This window comes from Anser anser, assembly GCF_964211835.1.
Source record: "Anser anser genome assembly, chromosome: 5".
NCBI classification, from domain to species: Eukaryota; Metazoa; Chordata; class Aves; order Anseriformes; family Anatidae; genus Anser; species Anser anser.
Window position 1 is genome coordinate 29,350,416 of NC_139725.1, and position 19,991 is coordinate 29,370,406.

The 19,991-nt window shown below is 39.8% G+C and overlaps 1 protein-coding gene across 6 annotated transcripts in view; it reads left to right on the forward strand.

Moving 5' to 3' along the window:
- RAD51B (RAD51 paralog B) overlaps window positions 1-19,991 on the forward strand; it is a 382,679-nt gene that overhangs the window by 242,720 nt on the left and 119,968 nt on the right. For 5 of the 6 annotated variants that reach the window (XR_014584707.1, XR_014584708.1, XM_083836786.1 and 2 more), the window contains exon 10: window positions 16,219-16,297. The exons of the other annotated variant lie outside the window; for it this stretch is intronic. Coding sequence is in view for 3 of the 5 variants with exons in the window: in XM_083836786.1 (XP_083692912.1) it covers window positions 16,219-16,297 (79 nt within the window). In the remaining 2 variants the exon portion in view is untranslated. The remainder of the gene's footprint in view (window positions 1-16,218; window positions 16,298-19,991) is intronic. 6 annotated transcript variants of the gene reach the window in all.

Below are 19,991 nucleotides of genomic sequence, written 5' to 3' on the forward strand. Positions count from 1 at the left end.
ATCGTGAAAAGGGCCAGTGTTATCCTAAAATAGATCAGGAAGGGTATTTCCAAAGGAAACAGGGAAGTATTTGTACCATTGTACCAAAGACACTGGAAATGCCTCTGGAATACTGTGTATGGCTTAGACGTTTGTGTTCAAGGTGCTAAAAAGGAATAACAGAATTACAGTGGGAATGGTGTTGCTATTCTGAGGAGAAACCAAGTGCACTGAACAGATGAGCTCTGATACACGCTTCTGTCCCAAGACATCCAGTCCATCCCTCTGCTATGAGCTCGTCCCAGCAGCAGTCAGTTAAAGGCAGCTTTGCCACTTTCCTGTGCCTGAAACATGTTAGCATCAATCACTTTGGTCTGTAACATAAGCTGACAGGATGGACTTGAGGCCTGTGTGTATATTTTCTCTGTAAGTGAGTTTACTGAACCGTTCGGTCAGATTGCTCGGGTTGGTGGGTCTCAGGCTACTGCAGGAAGACTGGTTCCAGCTTACCCAGTCTGGGTAATGTTATATTTTTCCAGTGGAAGGTAGAAGTACAACAAACCTGTGAAAAGGTAGGGATCAGACATGATCCCTCTAATCCAAGGCATTGCAACTTGTATGATGCTGTAGGCATATTAAGGGAAAATCATCTAAGGAGCTTGTATATCTAGGATATTATACTTTGTTTTGTGAATCTAATGTCATTGAACTGTTCTAGATTGGCAACACAGGAAAGTGATAGCCAGTGAGTAGCTTTCTAAAACTGCTGTACAGAAAACGTTTTCTTCAGTTCAGCCTTAGCATTATATCTACCCTGTATGGGATAGATTAATCGAGAAATTTTTTCCTACTTCGACTTTTTGATCTTTGATCTCTGTAATTCCTGTTTTATGGTATTGGTGCCTCTAGCTGTGAACTAAAAACAGACTAAAAAACAAAAACAAGGCAAGAAAAACCTCTTACTGCTTAGAAATTGAATACAGACTACTGACCCACTTTAAAGAATAAAAACTGCCTGGGATGGCCTGCACCCTGAAACTGAGTTGTTTTGATGGTCTCCAATGTTGGTGACCTGTTGGGAGCTGTCAGGCCAACTAGCTCTTCTTTATCATTTCTACTCATCATGCTGCATCAAGAAAATAATAAAATATATATTTTTCACAATGTTACCTTTCCCTGGACTGATTGCTGTGACTGTTAGAAAAACGTGATGGGATTTTAGGGCATCTTCTCAATCAGAAATGGAAAGGATGTGTTCAGGAGATGGTAGGTGTTTTAAGATGAAGCCCACATTGTGGAAACATTGGAAGATACTTAACTAAAATGTAAAAGGCAGTATAAATACCCACCTGACCTGTCCTGCCTCCAGCTCGCACCTACAGTAACTTAGCTTTTCAGATACTGATAGGGAGAAATTAACCCTGAGTCTGTGTCAGAAGTGTTTGTGCTCACCTTGAGTGACCAGTCTTGGCTTTTTGCACCGTTCCACAAAATTTGGCTGTGCAGTTGTCGTCGTAGATTCTGGTTCAGGGTATTTAAGTGCTCCACAACACTGAACTGGAAGCCATGGAGTTCAGTTTGCAAAGACACCTGAGTTGGCCTTGTACGGAGCTGACTGTGATCCAGGAGGTTTGGCTTAGAGTCTAAGCCAATAAGGCCTTCTCAAGTCTGAGCCAGCACTGCTATTTTACTTAGCAAAGTGATGTCTCTGGTCTAGCTTGTGTGTTTGTTTTCCACCTTATGTCAGTGAAGTTCTTTCTTACTGTCACTTTGCTCTTCATTTGTCTATCTAATAATAATATAAAAAAGCTGTTGTCATCTCAAGCTACAGACAGAAAGTCATCTAATTCCCTCTTAGCTTCTCTTCCTGATTCCTGGTGGATGTGGTACATGTCATAACAAGAGAAAAGTACTCTTTTATCCTTTTTTCGTGCATTTTGTCTTTTCACTGGTATTCTTAGAATGGCCATCTTAGTCTTCCTTTGAAATAACTTAGCAGGCTTAAATGACAAGTGTAATTTAGCATGAAAGAATTCAAGGAGTTTCTTACTCATATATATATTTATTGCTACTAAAGAAAAGGAAAAAATATATATTTCCTGTAAGAAATACAATAAACAGTTGTCTTTTGGATACTGTTGCAAGAAAGAAGAGGTTGAGAGTTTTTTTCATCAGTTTTTTTTCCTACAGTTGTGCATTTTCTTTGCTATGACTACATGTTTATCCTTTGAGTATGACAAATTGTTTTCAAAGCTTCACAAATGGTTAGGAACCCTAGTGCACATAGGCCAATCTGAATTTCTCAAGCATAATCACTGTGTGAGAGAGTATCTAAGAGCTGTAAAATGCTACTCAGTGTTTTCGTGGAAAGAATGACCATTATATTTGATCTTTGCTTCTGTTTCTCCTCCAACATAAAGTTTATTAATGTACTGATTGTTATCTAGGGGCACGTTGTCTTATAGGGTTTTAAAGCAATGTTTCGGGTCCAACTGTCAGCTATACTATGCACTGGAATAAGCATCTTTGCTTCTACCTTGGGTAACAAAATAGCAACATTGGCCAGGAAAAAATTATTTCTTGGTGGGTATCCACTATCCTCTAGAAATGTTAGTGAAGTCTCCCTAAACATTTCATGTTTATTAGAGGAAAGTTTTTCCAGGACACTGTTATTTACCTCTTGTACATTCAGTAATACAGGTTATTTTTATAAGGCCATGAATCTTTCTTTTAACATACTGTTTTCCACTAGGTAGAATCTCACCCAGTAATGTTCTTGCTAGATGAAATCTGAGTCATGTGGAGAGATTGAAATTAAGTTTTAAATTAAATCTGTCAAATTTTCTCAATGCCCACAGAGTGTGATAGAACTCCAAATGTGCATGCATTGCTTCTGTATACATTAGCGCACAGGTCTATTAACATTTTTTCTCGTCCTTATTACACAATGCCCAGTGGAATCTAAAATCTATTCTGCTGAGGCTTTATGTAAGTTAACACTACTCTCTCACATGTGATTTTAGCAGTGGTGTCATGTGAGATTTTCCCCACAAACTTTGCTTTTAGGAACAGAACTAAGTGAACACACTAAAAAAATGTTTTTTGTTTCTTTCATATCAAAAGTATTTTGCAACCACTAGTATGGGTGAAAAATATTTATGCTACAGTCTAGGATTTGGTTCAATCCCATCTTTTTTTTGGTCAATGCCTGGGAATTGAGGATTATGCCTTTATATCAAGGAAGTATGAAGGACTTGGTTTTATTTATGTCTGAAAACAATGAATGCAGGATGGGGAGAGCACACTTATGATGCCCTCTTACAGAGGATTGATTTTCTTTCAATTTATAAACAATAATGTTGAGCTTTTTCATCATTCAGTAAGCCAAAAGAAAATGGAAGAAGGATAAAGTATTGGCTGAGTTAAGATTTGAGATGCATTAGAAACAGGGATCAGGGTTGAATTTGCTGAAGGTACTTTTTTTTTAATCTGCAGATGAAGTATGTTGCTAAAACTACCACAATGAAGCTTCATAGAGATCTGAAGAATAATAAAAGCAATAAATCATGATGGCAATGCAAATGCTAATTACATATTTAAGAACACATATTCCTTACGTTGTGGTTGTGAGTTGCACCAAGCTGATCTGCTCTGTGTTTTGGGGAGGCTGGAAGCTGGTTGGATCCCTGCATCTTCAGCCACGTGGACAGAAGGGTCAGCAGCATCTCGAGCTAAGTATGTTGTTCTGGAGGAGAAAGTGTGCAGCTGCGGGGCTTCCATGCTGTTCCCTCAGCTGGTCCCATCTCTTCAAGGCCAGTCTGGCAGGCGTGATGGAAGCAGCCATGTATTCTCTGGTGTTATTGTACTCTTGCTCCTTTATGAGTCCTTCCTGACTTGGGGTTCATGATCCAGGGGATAAGGCAGTGTTCCAGGATGTGTCATAAATAAGAATTGCATCCTTCAGCTCTCCTCTTATTTTTGGAACCAAAGTCAAGCTGAACAGTATGGAAGGCTCTGAAAAACTACATAAATTTTATTTTCTCTTCTTGGTACCAGTGTGTTGTAAGTCTGATGAGCGACCGCAGGCTGCCACACGGGAGAATTCCCCCAGGAGGCCATGTTTGTGCTACCCAACTGCTTTACCCAGGCGCAGCACCATCCCCAGATCCCTTTTCTCAGTGCTGTTTCTTTGTGGTAACCCGGACGTGCTGGCTGCTTTCCTGCTTAGTAGAAGCTACGAGCTCCTTCTCCTGAATTACCCCTCGTGTTGGACAATTACCAGGGCTTTGGGCCTCAACAGTTTTATAGCGGAGGAAATCTTCATGGCCAAGCTCTTGTGAGGTATCCTGACCTCTAGAGGATCTCCCCTGAGAAAATCAGGAGAGACTCAGAAACAGAAAAGACAACAAAATTCAGTTTACAAAGTAGGGAATAAGGCACATGGCAGGGAGACAGAAAGTGATTCTGGGATGAGGAATTTCTCCGGGTCTGGTGTTACATGAGCAGAAGGGAGCTGACTGGCCCTGCATACCCAGGATTTCACCCTGGGGAACTTGCACCAGATGTCCCAGAAGCCAGGATCCTCCCTGGCTTAAGTGGAAGTGTACTGAGGGCAGCCTGTTTTTCTGCACTTCCTAGGCCAGGTTGTTACAGTTCAGACAATTTGGATAAACATATGGGACTGTGTTTTCTTCTTCAATTAAAACTTGAAATGGACCAATGTTTGCCTGGGCAGTGGAGTTCCCTGACACTGAAGTTCTTGTGAATCCTTAAGTAGCTCAGGCAGGAAAGAGGCACCCAGGCTGAGAGTGCAGGGCAGTGTTCACAGCCTGGGAGAGGGCAGCTAAGCCAAAAGAAGCATTTTGTTAATTTGGCCTAACGCAATCAGGGCAGTCATTGCTCTGGAGCACATTGGGGCAGCTCACCTTGGAAAGTTGTGCTTTTGTTGTCTGTGATTGTCTTTGATACTCATTTGAGGTTTTGGTGGTTTTCCTTCCGTTGAAGTTGTGTTTACTCAGTCCAAGGATGTTCAGAGCTCCTCATTACGGTGCCCAAAGCTAAAACCATGTCTGAGTGGCAGCACATATTATGTGCTGAGCTCTCTCACTTGAAATACAGTGTTTGGCTAAAACTTGCACACTGGAACGATTTCCAGACTGATCATCTGTTGCTAGCAACTACGTGGATAGGATAGATTCAGGACCTAGAAAATGTGGATAATTAATCTCCTGCCATGAGCATCTGGTGAATGCTTCCTGCTTACGGGCAGTGAGTGCTAGAATGTGAAGGTGAAATCAATTGAAGGTAGAGGAGAACATCACAGCCAAAGCACAGGCCTTTGTTCTGGTTTTATGACGGGGGACAGAACTGACCCTACTGGACAGTCAAGGAAATGGACAACAGAGCTGTTTAGTGATACTTCTGCTCACCCTCTGTGTAGGGAAAAGCAGAGCATCTCCAGAGCTGTGCCCACCTGGCAGAAATTAATATGAAGCTGCTGCAGATGTCTGTCTCCATGCATGATTTTGGACTAAAGCAAAGGAATGTTATATGTTTTTCATGTAATTGCTCAAGGAAACAGGGGCAGAATTAGGAAGAGAACTCATGAATCCTGATTCCCAGGTCCTGGCATCGTGCACTATGAAAAAGTCCTTTATGTATGTGCAAGTTTTTAGAAGAAAGAACTGAAGCCAGACAGATAAAGCAGAGCTTGACATTCAGAGACTGTCCTCATTCCTGGACTTGTCCACTCCCCCGTTTCTCCTCCATTCCTAAAAGATTCTTGGTTTTCATTTCTATCTCCTCCTCTTGTTTGTTTTCCTTCCATTTCTTTCCTTTACAAGTATTGAATGTCTCCTCTGGGAGTAAGCCCAGCCACATGTGCGTGCAATGGTGGTTTATTTTTATTGGAGTCATTGCCTGTGACTGTTATTCATTACTATAGGAAGAACTGCACTAACAAACTGCGCTTTTTTTTTTTCTGTTGTAAAAAGTCCTGTTCTGTACATAGCTACCGAGAACATCTACTGCCATTGTTACAAAGCTGAGAGTTTGGAGCTTGGATTCTGCTGCTGCCTCCTGAACGTCCTGTTGTGTCTGGTGTTGCAAAGCAGAATGCCAGCTCCTCTCAGCTCCTTTGCACATTGTCTCTTTGACCCAACTTTTCAACCATCTGTCCCTTCCTCTGCTACCTGAGCAACTGAATTGGTCTCTGCATATGGAAGAACTCAGGGCTGTGCAAAGCTATTGCGGTCACTGACTGCTGTTGTGGCTTATGTTAACGGGTAGAGCCAGAACAACACCAAACAAGGCCTGCCTGACATAAAATGCCTGATCCAGAAAAGACAAGTCCAAAGTCCTATAAAATGCTTTTATCTCACTTGACTTCAGTTTTCTCTTGACACAGGATAAGTAATCTGTAGCCTCATCTCCTTTTCCTTTTATTTTGTAGTTACCACACATTTCTATGCCACCATGGGCAACACCAGCACCTCCTGAATTGAAGGTCGTGTAAGGAATTCCTGGTACTTCTTTAAGATTAATCTGTGGCGTAAATAATAAAATGATCGGTAGCTAAATTAGGAACACATGCTTAGCATAAATATGTCAGAGCTCAGAGATGTAAGCAGCTCAATTGATTTCACATAAAAAAAAATACAACAACGTAAAATCAATGATTATTAATTAGCCACTTCTGAGGTCAGAGTGGAGTACAGTGAGGGAAGATAACTGATTTGCCTTGGCTTACCCAAAAAACCTTACCGTAAAAGTTAATGCTAAGACAAAACAGACAAGAAGTGATTTATCTGAAGTTCGGCTAGTGTTGCATAGGTCCCTGATTTCTGGAGATTTGTTTTAAAGATTTCAGAATCTCTGCTTCCCACTAGCAGTGACACCTGAATCTTAAACTCAAAAGTAATCTGACTGAATTTGTTGAGAAGGTTTGATCTAATTGATATTATTTTACTTGTGTTAAAGTAAGTGTCATGTTGCTACTTCAGGATTGAGATTTCTTTGTACTCTTCATCCCACGCTGAATCCACCTTGTGTTTTCCATTAGGCTTTCGAAGGCTTTCCCTTCACTAACTCTCTTATTCAAATCATTGTCTGTTGTTGTTACTTCCCCTGAAAAACTGTCTTAAACGCATCTGCATTTCTTCCTTCCTATCCCCTCTGCCACACCTTTTTTCTTAAGACGAGAGGCAAGGACTACTCGACTTTGCAGTCCTAGCAATGTTTTTTAATACGTGGAATTTGTATGCATCGCACTAAAGGAAAATATACAGATGTGCTGCTACATTTTGGGGGCTGAGACAACAGCAGGACGGTCAACTGCCTTTTGAGTCTGTTCATTTTGGAGTTGTTTCCAGATGTGTGCTAATGGACATTTTCAGGATATACACACAAACTCTGCTTACCTACTTCTCTGCACTAATTGGTTTGGATTTATGGAATGCCTCTCATAAAGCGTCTCTAGCTGCCACTGTTGCTTTTCTATAAAATAGTAGAAAGGAAACTCCTTCCTAAACAGTTTCCTCTGGACAGGATTTTCTTGTGGGGGAAGGAGAGAGGCAATCCATTTAGGTTGCTCTATAAAGAGTTTTATTGAGTTGCGGCCCATTAACCTGGCCTTGATGAAAACCTTTTCAAACAACTGGACTTCAGGGAGCCACAACTCTCAAGTGCTGTGCATGGCCCAAAAGAAATGATGGTTTTCTAAGAAATCATTGTAATCCATATTGTTGTTTTTTTTTCCTAACGTTTGCAGAAGTTGTAGGGACTCCACAGCTATTCCCTGTACTGGGGCTCGTTCGTAGCCCCATCTCTTATTGTTTGCTCTCCAGTGCTCAGGGCATCTTAACCTTTCACCGTTCGCAATTCACTGAGTTTGTTTTTACCTGGCAGAATATACGTGTGGGGTTTAGATGATTAGGAGGGTTGAAGGATGACTGTATATATCTGCTTTCCCTCGACCTGTCTGTTTTTCCTCTTTATTCCCAGTCGTGGTACAGCCCGCCCAGTCTGCGGCCTTTCCTACTGACAAGGAAAGAAGCCAAGAGGAAGCCTCCAGCTGGTGCATAGCATGCAGCTGTGGATGGTACTGCTGGGGTGGCTGAGTTTTCGTCTGCTTGAAAGGAGAAAGTCTGTGTACAGAGAGCTTCTCCTTGCAAGGGGATTTAGAGGAAGATGTGAACTAGGGGATAATCATTTCCATAGGAAAATACAAGTCCCTGATCAAGTCCAACTCTACAGTGAGTTGCCTGTGAAGGTGATGTGATTTGATAAGGTCTTATTGAGATCTTAGCACTTGATATCTACTGTACGATCTTTAGGAATGTAATTAATTTCTTAACTTCAATTTACCCAAATACATACTGTGGATATTTTTACCCCACTGTTGTAAAACCTTTTTAAAATCTACTGATAAAGTACCATACACATGCAAAGTTTGTGCTTGGAGGGAGCTCTTGACTCTCCTCAGGCACTTTCTGGTGGGCTGGAGGCGACAAAACCTGTGGAATGAGAGCTGGTCCTGGGAACTCGGTCACAAGTCCTGTGCAAAAGCAGATGAACTACAGAATAAGGACCGCTGCTTTCACTTCTAGAACAGATCAAATTCCTGCACATAGGGCCCAAGAAGAACCAGCAGGGAGGGGAGGAAAAACAGTCATGAGGTCTGCTGGGATATCTGATGCAAAATCAACTTTGTTGTTTTCCTAACAGGCTTTTTCCTGGGCTCTGCAGCTGAAAAAACAACCCTTCTAATCTACAATAAGAAGGGAAATTCTGGCATGAAGATTGTCCACCCAGACATTTTGGCACAATTAGGGGAAAAAATTGTTTAGCTTAGCACTGATTTTATTAGTGCCCGAGTCTAACTGAACCTGTAGATGTACTCTTTTCCCTGCTGAATGACAGCGTCGGTGGTACAGGTTTCTTTGTCAGTTCTCAGCTATGCTTTTCCATGCTACTGCAGTATAAGTTGTGTTCTTTGAAATGTACTGACTATTAGCAGTGATCGTTTACTGCAATAGGACAACAATATAAATTAGCAAAAACTCCCAGCAAACCAACATTGTTTCATAAAGGCCAGCTGTAGTAGTAAGGCTCTTTTCACAAAACTAAGGCATTCGGTAATTTGACAGTACATCTGAATCCTAAAATATGTATTGGCTTTAAGTGTAATTTTGTTATTCACTACAATTGTTCGTGCAGTAGAAGTCTCTTGTCATTTTTATAATCTCCAGGAGTACAAACGATGAGATAAGGTAAATCTGTCAGAAAAGGAAATCTAAGGAAAACAAACAAACAAACAAAAGAATCCGATATAGTTTAAAAGAAGTTTCACATGGTTTCTCTAGTGTTCCTCAGCCATTGCTGAGAACCTTTTCCTTGTTAATAGTCTCAGCAAAATATGGGCAAGAAACTGTATGTCATCCCAGTGTAAACAGAAATGACATTAAATGTTAATAATGTTTCATTAAATTTTTTTTTTTGTCGTTAAAATCATTATTTTTCCATGATGGAAATCTTTTTCTTTTTCTTTTTCTTTTTCTTTTTCTTTTTCTTTTTCTTTTTCTTTTCTTTTCTTTTCTTTTCTTTTCTTTTCTTTTCTTTTCTTTTCTTTTCTTTTCTTTTCTTTTCTTTTCTTTTCTTTTCTTTTTTCTTTTCTTTTCTTTTTCTTTTTCTTTTTCTTTTTCTTTTTCTTTTTCTTTTTCTTTTTCTTTTTCTTTTTCTTTTTCTTTTCTTTTCTTTTCTTTTCTTTTCTTTTCTTTTCTTTTCTTTTCTTTTCTTTTCTTTTCTTTTCTTTTCTTTTCTTTTCTTTTCTTTTCTTTTCTTTTCTTTTCTTTTCTTTTCTTTTCTTTTCTTTTTTCTTTTCTTTTCTTTTCTTTTCTTTTCTTTTCTTTTCTTTTCTTTTTTTTTCTTTTTCTTTTTCTTTTTCTTTTTCTTTTTCTTTTTCTTTTCTTTTCTTTTCTTTTCTTTTCTTTTCTTTTCTTTTCTTTTCTTTTCTTTTCTTTTCTTTTCTTTTCTTTTCTTTTCTTTTCTTTTCTTTTCTTTTCTTTTCTTTTCTTTTCTTTTCTTTTCTTTTCACCATCTGAGAGTTCACAGCTCAGTCAAAATCATCATTTTATTTCATCACTTGGTAGTTTATCTTCCTGGCATTTTGATAACTAATTTGATATAAGATCCTGTCACCCCTTTCTTCTCCCCCCGCCGCCCCCCCCTTTTTTTTGGTAGGACACTAGCTTAATTTCTGGTTATCAGACTACTTCTGAAACTCCATCCAATATATTTTCCAATTCATCACTTTCTTTGCTATTGACAGGGGATGTTGTCCCAGTAATTAGTATTTTCTGCTGGGCTTTTGCAATCAATTTCTGTGATTCATCTCTTCCATAAAGCTTCCATAAACAATAAACTTTATTAATAAAAAAGCTTTCCCTAATTAAAAAAACAAACTTTAATGTACATTTTTTCTGCTGTCATCATCAATTCTCTCTAAGGCTTTTGTTTCTCAACTGTTCTGCCTGTCTCCCATTTATCTTCCTTTATCTAATCTAATGGCATCTATCCAGTTTCTATTCACTTTTCATCAAGGTGATATATTTTCTGTCCCATAGTACCTTTGTGTTCCTAACATGCCTCATGACAGAAATCATTTTTCAGTTGTTTAATGTTTATTCTACATTGCTGTCATATAATAAATAATTATTACAAGCCTCCTGATGGGGAAACACAATGTTAGAAAGGAAGAAAGGAAACTAAAATTTGACCACTTTGTAAGGTTAGGACTTCAAAAAACTTAAAATAGCTTTGACTTTTACATCTCTCATCCATCTCTATCGTTCCAACTAGTACTATCAGAATGTATCATTCCGACTAGTAGTATCTATAACAGTAGGACAGCAGCAAAAGAACAACTGCACCTGGTATTTATATTACTTTCCAGAAGCTCATGGATAGCCCAGATCAGGAAGACTCAATACCATTTCATCATTTTTTGTATGTTTATTTCTATTCATTTCATCATTTAAGAAATCATTTCGGTATTGGACTATTATTTCCCATCACTGTTTACTCAGCTTAAATTATGTGCTGCTTTTTGTGAGACTTCAACTGAAAAAAAATGTTTTTGCAATGAATAATAATAAATATAATACAAATAAACAATAAAAATTGTCAAAAGAAGTGTTAATAGGAAATATTTCTAGTGAGGCCAGGATTTCATCTTTGATTCCTTTATTAAATAGTGCTTATCATAAGAGGTATGTCTTTCATATGTCTGGATAGGAGACAAAGCAATGAATTCTTTTACATATGTCAGGAACATCTGTAGAATTGTATGCTCCTTTATTTTCCTGAAGCAAATAGAAAATCTTTCTGTTATGTTGGAATGAAGATTTAGGTTCTTAATCAAAGTTTGGAAAAGTAAGGTTGTGGAAACAGGTTTCTGTCTCAGCATGCCATACAAGTAGCCTCCATATGAAGAACTTAGATTCAGGCCCAGGTGCAGACAACACACCTTTCTGTACTCTCTCCTGATTTTGGCCATGGCTGATTTAGAATTGGAACAAGACAAATGGTTAAATATATGTGAGTTTTAGAAATGCTTCTGAGATATCCTGGAAGCCTCCTTGTGTTCTCCACACCCTCGAGTGGTTGCTTGGATTCTTAGGGAGAGGAGCAGATGCTCTTCAGAAGAGAGACGAGGTGGCTTTTTTCTCCTTTAATTGACTGTGAAGATCCCTAGTTGCATGTGGACCTTCAAGAGACATTGTTAGCCTGTATTCTTCCAACTCTGTCAGTTCTCTCAGTGTAGAAGATGAATTGGCAGGGCTTTAGTGCTCAGTCTGCACACAGGATTTGAAGAGACTTCATAGGTTATGGAGCGCATCGCAGGCACTGTTTCTTATTCCCTTTCATAAGTATTTCAATCTGAATCCTAAAACATAGATATTTTTTTTTCTTCTTTGAGTTGAAGGCTCATGTTTACTGGTGGTTAAAAACTTTCAAATTTCCAGCCAAAATGTTTTTGTGGCTTCACGTTTGTTTTTGTGCCAGAGTTGTCTTTCAGTTTGAGTAGCTCTTTGTTTCCTGCTCCATTCTCTCACATCCCCTCTCCCACTCACTGACACAGACAGCAGTCAGCCTTCGCTTTTGCTAGATTCACGGAGATAATGCTTTCTAGTGGCCTTTCAGATGAGTGCTCTGTTCTCCTCATCAGCATGCAGCCCATCTCTTGTAGTTTGAGTTTATGAGTGACCTGTACCATATCTGGTATTCCAGAGTAAAACATACTAATGGTTTCTAAAGAAATACCAGTGTTTTCGCCAGGTTTATGTGGTAGCACATTGTACAGCTGGATTTGCCATTGTCCTGGCTACATCATGTTGTGGGTTAGTGATCTTCTCAGGTACTAATATATCTGGGAAGTGCTTTCTCTTCAATAACTGTTTCCCCTTTTGCCTTACAGCTTTCCTGCCGATTTTCATTTCTTTATTAACAATTACCATTCCACAGTGTTAAAAGCTTTACAGCATCCGTGTTTAATTTTACCCAGCTTTCCAAGTCTTCAATTATTCTTCCCTGCAGCATTTCTTCTAAAAGCCCTACAATATACTTTATCAGCTTACAGGCCTCAACTCACCAGTTTACATCTTTTTCCTCATCCATTTGAGGTTTGTTTTTGCTGCATCTCAGTTCTGTTGCATCATCTTCAATTTCATAGGTGTATGACAAATACTAGCTATCAGACCTCAGTTCATATGCTGATTCTTACAACGTTTTTTCCTCAATAGATATTATGTTTTCTCCTGAATGCGCTAAGTTCTTCGAGTTTTCTTTCCACTCAGTTGTTGTTTCTGCATCTATATGATTGTTCCCATTATCAGCCTTGCTCTTCCTCTTCTTCAGCATCCTCCTGCTTGTTGAAAACTGATGTCTTCACTCATTTGTAGAAAGTTTAATCACTATCCTTATCTAATTTCACTATAACTCCCAATTTTAATTTCCTTTTTGATATTGCTAATATTCTTTCCAACAGTACCTTGATTTTTGGCAATTCACTTCTTGGCTTCCAAAACAACTTTTTTTTTTTTTTTTAAATCTGTTTTTCCTTCTGTATTTCCTAAGTTCCTGGAATATGCTTAAGAACCTACTGTGCATTGGCTATTCCATCCAGAGAATGATTTGCAGTGACCTTTTATAGTTGTTTTTTTCTCTTTGGTCAGAACACAAATGTAAATACATATTTACTTTTTTCAATTTATGTTAACGTGGAGTTTGGTGTTATAAAAAAAAATTCTGTGTACTCTACCTGGTTGTGAAATAATGCAATCATACTTAAGGTTATTTTTCACAGTAAGCAAACATTCAAAGTAAAGCATTACGTTTGAATATCATGAGCTAGTTCTTTCTAAAAAGAAAGCTAATTCTGAGCCTCAGATGTAACTGTGGAGCAGCCTTTCAGAGAGGTCCTGTGATGTGCTGCTGAAAGGATGTGATTTATTATGTTTTTTCATTGCTATACTTAGTTATGCACATATTGTAACTACATAAAAATGCAGTAACAGAATGTACATAGGGTTATTTGAATGTCTAGCTGTTTGCACGTACAACTGTGCCTAGTGCACATTCATATATAGGTTAATATTTATGTGCATAGCACTGCACAGATTGCCAAAAATCTGACCTTAGACATCAGGTTTGTAACTGTTTCACTTTGGGCCAATCTGATTAAACATCCAGCTGTTGTGGGAGACTGTAGCTGAGCATTTGCACAGTTTTCCCACCCCATCCTCTCCCTCACATTCTCAGAGATCAGCGCCGCATTGGCACCACAGGACTGCTAAGCACAAGGAGGCACTCTGTTGTCTCCCTTCAGATTCTCCGTCCTACCCCATAAGTGAGAAGGGCTGTCTGTTTGTGAATAATGACAGGAATGGGAATTCAGGGTTTGTCAAGGTGCATCACAGGCATGTGATGTGACACGCTTCTCCTTCCTCCTGAAGTTTGTTAGGAAGAAGAAGAAGAAGAATTAGCATGCAAGAGGGGAAAGTGCTAGCATGGCAGTTTTCCTACTTGGAATAGTTCACAAAGGTTGTATCACATCCTGGGATGGTTTGGCCAGCTTCATAAGGAAAACATTGACATTTGGACTGGTCTGATGTTCTCCGGCTGTATTCATGTTCTTCATGTGCCTTCCTTTATTTTTTACTGTCTGAAGAAGAAAGTATATTTGGTTTAAATTCTGAAAACCATAAAACTGTTAGCTAGCTGTGGGTACATGTGGGTTATAATGATTACGTTTAAAGCCCAGGTATGAGGACTTTGTTTCTTCAGTCTGCATCAGAATCAGATGAGAAAGTCACAAGAAATCTCAGCATGATGGTATCTGCAGGCTACAAGCACAAACGAAACCTGCCTACTATAGAGATATCCTTAACATTTAAAGCGCTACAGGAAAGTTGCACATGCCTTGATTCGGCAGCAGAATTTGCTGCCAAATCCTGTTATTACATAAGTATACTTCAGAGCCCAAACTTCTGGTGCTTGATATTGTTAATCTTACACTTAGGAATAAATGTTCCAGCTCTGTGTATCTATACAGTGATTCAGTACTGTCTGACTTTTCAGGGAAACGTTTTGGTGAGTATGAACTTCCTCATTTTTCTGAGGTCTCTCTTGACTTTTATATAACACTGTTCACTGTTTTCCTGCTGATCATTAGACACCTCCAACAAAAATCATATATAACAGCCTTTAGGCGTGCTTGACTGTTGGGTGGAATTAGGGCATGACATTTGGAAGTAATGGAAATAACTTACTTCATTTGAAGTCAGCAGGAGCTATTGGTGCTCCACACCTCTAAAACTAAGATCTTTGTCCATAGTTCTAAGAAATCTGGATTTGGATGCAACTGCCGGAGGTTGCGTATCTTGGGCTGAAGGGGTGTAGTAGCTGACAAGGCCTCGGAAACGTAAGCGCTGAGATGTGTGCTGATTCTAAAATACGCTGCTGGGTGAGGCCTTACTGCTGAGGTTAAATGAAATCAATACGCCGAAGCAAAGGAAATAGGCAGGCCTGCTGGATTTCCTGTGCAGTTGAGGTGGGCTCTGTGGCATTGCTGTGCTGAAAGCAGAACCCTGAAAAGGATCAGAGCATGTGGTGGGGGAGCAGCCTCACCAAATGGTGTCCTCAGGGCCTGTCAGGACGGGAAGGCTCTTCCACAGTGCTACACTGGGGGAACTGGTCTTCAGTTCCCTGGGGACATGGAGATCACTAAACCAGCGTTTGCGCTGATCACACTCTTGGCAGAGCTTATTAAATCTACCATTAAAATGTCACTTTCACATAGGTGATAGAATGGGGGTTACTTCGTGGCAAACTGTGATAGAGCAGTCCTTTTCAATCAGCAAAAATCAGGTAGGCAATAAAGCCAGGCACATTCATGTCATTTGGGCTAGCGCTGTGGGTCCCATATCCCAACCTTGCTAAGAAGTCCATTTCTGTGTGTCCAGACCTCCGCTGTAGGTCATCTTCAGTAGCGGGTGTTTCCTCCACAGTGGAGCCAGAGAGCTTTGAGTATTTCTGACCCGGCCATAGAGGGCCAGCATACCCAAATGCCAAGCTAAATCTGATTGCACGGTAAAAACCCTCAGGGAATTTCAGTTCCTATTTTGAAACTCCGAAGACAGGATTCTCAAACAAAACTTGAATCGGTCACTGACCCTTTTTCAAAAGATGTCATCCAGATCACTGCAATGCCATGTTACCTTCCCCGGTGTGGTGACCCATGGGTGGATCATACTGCTTCTGGGGCAGCAGGAACATGGTGGAATTATTGGAGAAGGCAAGGGGATGCATCCGTAAAATTGCTAATGGTGATTAAAATTACATTACACAGCAGCAGTTACAGTTTGCTCAAAATTGTCTCCTGCCCGAACCAGCAAGAATGATCATCTTATTTGCCAATAAGACAAGCAAAACATGTTGTTTTTATGATGGTTGGTTTTTTATTACCTGAGAATCATTTTTAAATTGCAGCATGAGCTCTACATTCCTGTGAGAAGATCTCTACTTAGAAGTGACAGGGTTAGATCAATGGCAACCTTGTTATTTCTACATTATGCTTTAATGCTTCTGGAGTTTAAATCTAGTGAGATTGTTCTACAAATTTGAGCTCTGATCAGTATGTGATAGAGATATGTACTTATACATTGTTTGTTTGTTTTGCAGATCCTGGTTGCAAAATCCCCTGTTGCTCCATTTTCCGTTTTTTTCTACACCATTGAGAAATCAGGCTTGGTTCTTCAAGGTAGGATCAGAGCATTGATTACTTTGCTTTTACAAATAGTGTTTTAAGCAGGCTGAAGGCAGGTAACAGTGACGGTTGTTGAAATGGTGCTGTTTTTAACTAATTAAAAACAAACCAAAAAAACCCCCACACATTTGAACAGTCTAGGTGACAAGGGCAGCCTTCTGCTGCTTCCTCTGTCTCACCTTGGGTAATACTAAATTAGTTGCTGCATATTCCCATGGATTTAAGAATAGGCCCTGAAATTATTACGTCGCCCTGTTTTCATTCAAAGTAAGTTGAATGGTTCTGGCATTGCTCCTATGGGAGAGATTTTTCCAGGAGGAGCATACCTGTCTATCATTAGTAGCACGTTCTAATAAATAGTATCTCTTTAGCAAATGGCTCAGCATCAATAAAATATGGGAAATTAATATCTGTCCTCTATTTCTGTGATCATTTTAATGTGAATGCCACGGGGCCCTAATAATCCTAAGGTTCTCTATGGTGTGGGGTATTGTACTGAAAAGATGGGTAATAATACTATGATGGCAGGGAACTAGGGCTCTTTGTGGCCATCTCCTAAAATATGTGTTTTTGAACCATTGTGAAAGAGGGAAATGCAGCTCTTCATTTATTTTCCCTATTTATCCCAGTAAATATTCCTTTAATCTATCTACTTTTTGACAGACATTCATAGACCAACTGTGTTTAGTTCCTCTGTGTTGATATGCTGTCATGCTCCTGATTGCTGCAGCAGTTTAGCAGACTTCTTGTTCAGAGGATACTCTCTAATATGTAGTCTTGGTATTAAGAAAGCTGAGTATTGCTGTTTCTCAGGTTCCAGTGATTAGCAATCATTGATTGCTAAATACTGATTTTAGCACTGATTGCTAATATAAAAACGCTACAGACATTTTAAGGTATGTGAACAGTTCTCTTCCTTCTGATTGCCCATTTCCCACCTACAAACAGGCAGTACCAGATCAGCAACGTATTTACATTTATTGATGACTAGATAAGCCTAAAATACTGGTGATACATAGTTTAAGAAAACAAAAGAAAAGGAAAAAAACTTTTTTTTTTTCTTCCATTTGACACATCTACATAATGCTAATGTGAGGGTCCATTGGGTGTTTCCTAAACCTTTAGATATTACACCCAGTGTATTCTTAGATGGCATTCTGGGACTTCAGTCTGCCTTATTTGGTACTGGTAATTTTAAACAGGCTACATGTACTAGCAACATTTTTTTATTAGTTTAAACTAAGATGGCTTGCAAGAGTTGCTCTGGACATATTTTGATTAAGGACAGTGTATAAGACATACCACTTCTCTATCTCAATTATCTTCTGAGTTGCAGAGATGTTTCTGGTCATCATTAAAAAAGTAGACAACTTCCTGCTCTGTCTTCAGGCACTAATGTAGTGATACTTTGGGAAAGAAAGACTTTCTAATTCAGAAACTAGGATCATTTGTTCAGAGAGGATCTTTATTTGTTTCAAATCTTTTCAGTAAGCTGGGAAAATAGCTTTCTAAGGACTGAACCCTACCTTTAAAGAGCAGATTGGCCTGATAACGTGTACTGATGATGGCAAGGCTCTCTGATAGTACGATGCTTGATAGCACTGTATGAGGAATATGGCAATTGCTCTTTTCCCTGTATCCATATGTTTCTGGGGTGTACATTCACTATTTTTCTAAAACCAGCATGGATTTCTGTAAGTGAGCATTATCTTGCCATCAGGCATTCTTTGTATATTTGGAAAGCAGCTTGGAGCTTTTCTCTGTGTAAGCTTTTTCTTAGTTTATGACTATGCTGTTATATTTAGATATTTTTTTCCAAGATAGGTAGTAAGCAAGGGCATAGTTCCCCTGATAATGTGCCCTAGCCTGTTTTACGTCGCAGGTAATGTCCTGGTCAGAGATCAGACAGCAGGATCTGAACCTTAAACGTTCACATAGTTTGATCTGAATCTGGCATTTCTATGATTTTACATGCTGGTTCTTTTAGATTCTAGGTTTGTAAGTCTGGTGGTATTGGTGAAGTCATGGTTCAATGATAAGGTCCTGCTGCTAGTATCCTTAAAGAGACTTGTAAGCACTTACACATGAGAAGCATCTCATGAAGTTTTACAAAGTAAATATTGCGTGTTTTCTTCCCACACTTCAATGAGCGTTATTTCTGCGGAGAGAAGTGAGCAAATCACACGCAAATGATTGTTTCAGGTAAGATGTTGACAGGAATTGCTACCTAACAAGACAGAGTGATTAGCAGAGTGGTGGTGGGTGGCCTTGTGCAAGAGAGGCTAGAGTTTTTGTAAGAGTTGAAGCTTATACGTTCCAAAGGGAAGCTGCATGCGAGGTAAGATGTCCCTAGGGCGACTGGCCGCGGGTTAGCTGGCGGGGTAGTTGCCCCTGTGTTGCGGTTTGAAGGATGTCGTAGAGTGCGAACAAGTGGAATCTGTCCCGCAGCAGGATTGCAAAGGCAGCTTTCCCATTCAGTCTTTGTTGTTTAATTCAGTTGGTGTCAGGAGGTGAGCACATTCAGGGTGTCTGATGAGAACAAGTGGATGGGTGTGGGAACTGGTGGGAAGCGGCAGCTGTCTGAAATGCCCAGGATTCTTTCTTCTTACTCAGGGGGTCCCATCCCGGGACCATTAACCAATAGGCCATAAACAAAATTGATATCGGAAAATGTGGCTGGAAGCTCCTTGATTAGTGAGGGTGAATAGGGAATGAAAGACAAAGTGAAAGTGTGATTTAACAGTTCCACAAGCAATTTCCATTGCCACCTCTGAGGGATTAGGATGTGTGGAATAGGCTAAAAATGAGGAGGAGCTCCCCCCTTTTGTTCTGTGGGCCAGAGGATAATAAAACGGCAGGAGAGGCAGTGCGGCTAGTTAGGGATTTCACAGGCTGCTATTTGATGCAGTTTAAGGAGCCCTTTGCTATTGTTGCAGTTAAAATGGGAAGCGGAACTGTTCTCCATTCGCAAAAATCTCCAGCGTCCTCAGGAAGAAGGCTGAGAGCAAAAGGCTATTAAGATGGTAATGCTGCCCCATTTGGAGGAGTGTATCAAAATCCTCTTTGTCAGTGTAAATCGCTGCTCTGTTTCCCTGGTGTCTTTGCATCTCATGGCCCCAGTGCAAGCACAGAAGTGTTCAGAGGAGATCCTAGTGAAGGAAGACCTACTTCTCTGGTATTGTCAGAAGAGAGCTCCAGGTTGCCCAAGGGTGCCACGGAGAAAACTTTGCTTTTAAAAATTTCATGTGTTCAGGGATTAAAAGAATCCAGTTATTCACTCCTTTTATTTCTGCTTTCAGACTGGAGAAATGAAATTTGATAATTGGAAAAGAGCGGCTGGTCAGAGATTTAGCAAGGAAAGTCAGCCTTTGGTCTCCTTTCATTGCTGCAGTACGGTCTGTGCAGTGGAGGAATGCAAACCCAAAAATACCCTCAGTTGCCTTTACATTGCAATGCAATGTCATGTGCTGCCATGCCACAGCGTGACTCTGTAGCGAACCTGAATTACGATTGGAAAATCCAGTCTGACAGATCTCTGTTTTGTAAAGCTTCTCCGCTTAGAGAGGCAGATACCTGGACCTAAACACTGCAAAATATTAAAAGCTTTACTGCCTGCATGTGTATTCTGTTTAAGTACTTGTTGCTTGGATATTGCTCCCTAATGCAATATCCTAGTTAAAGTGAATGA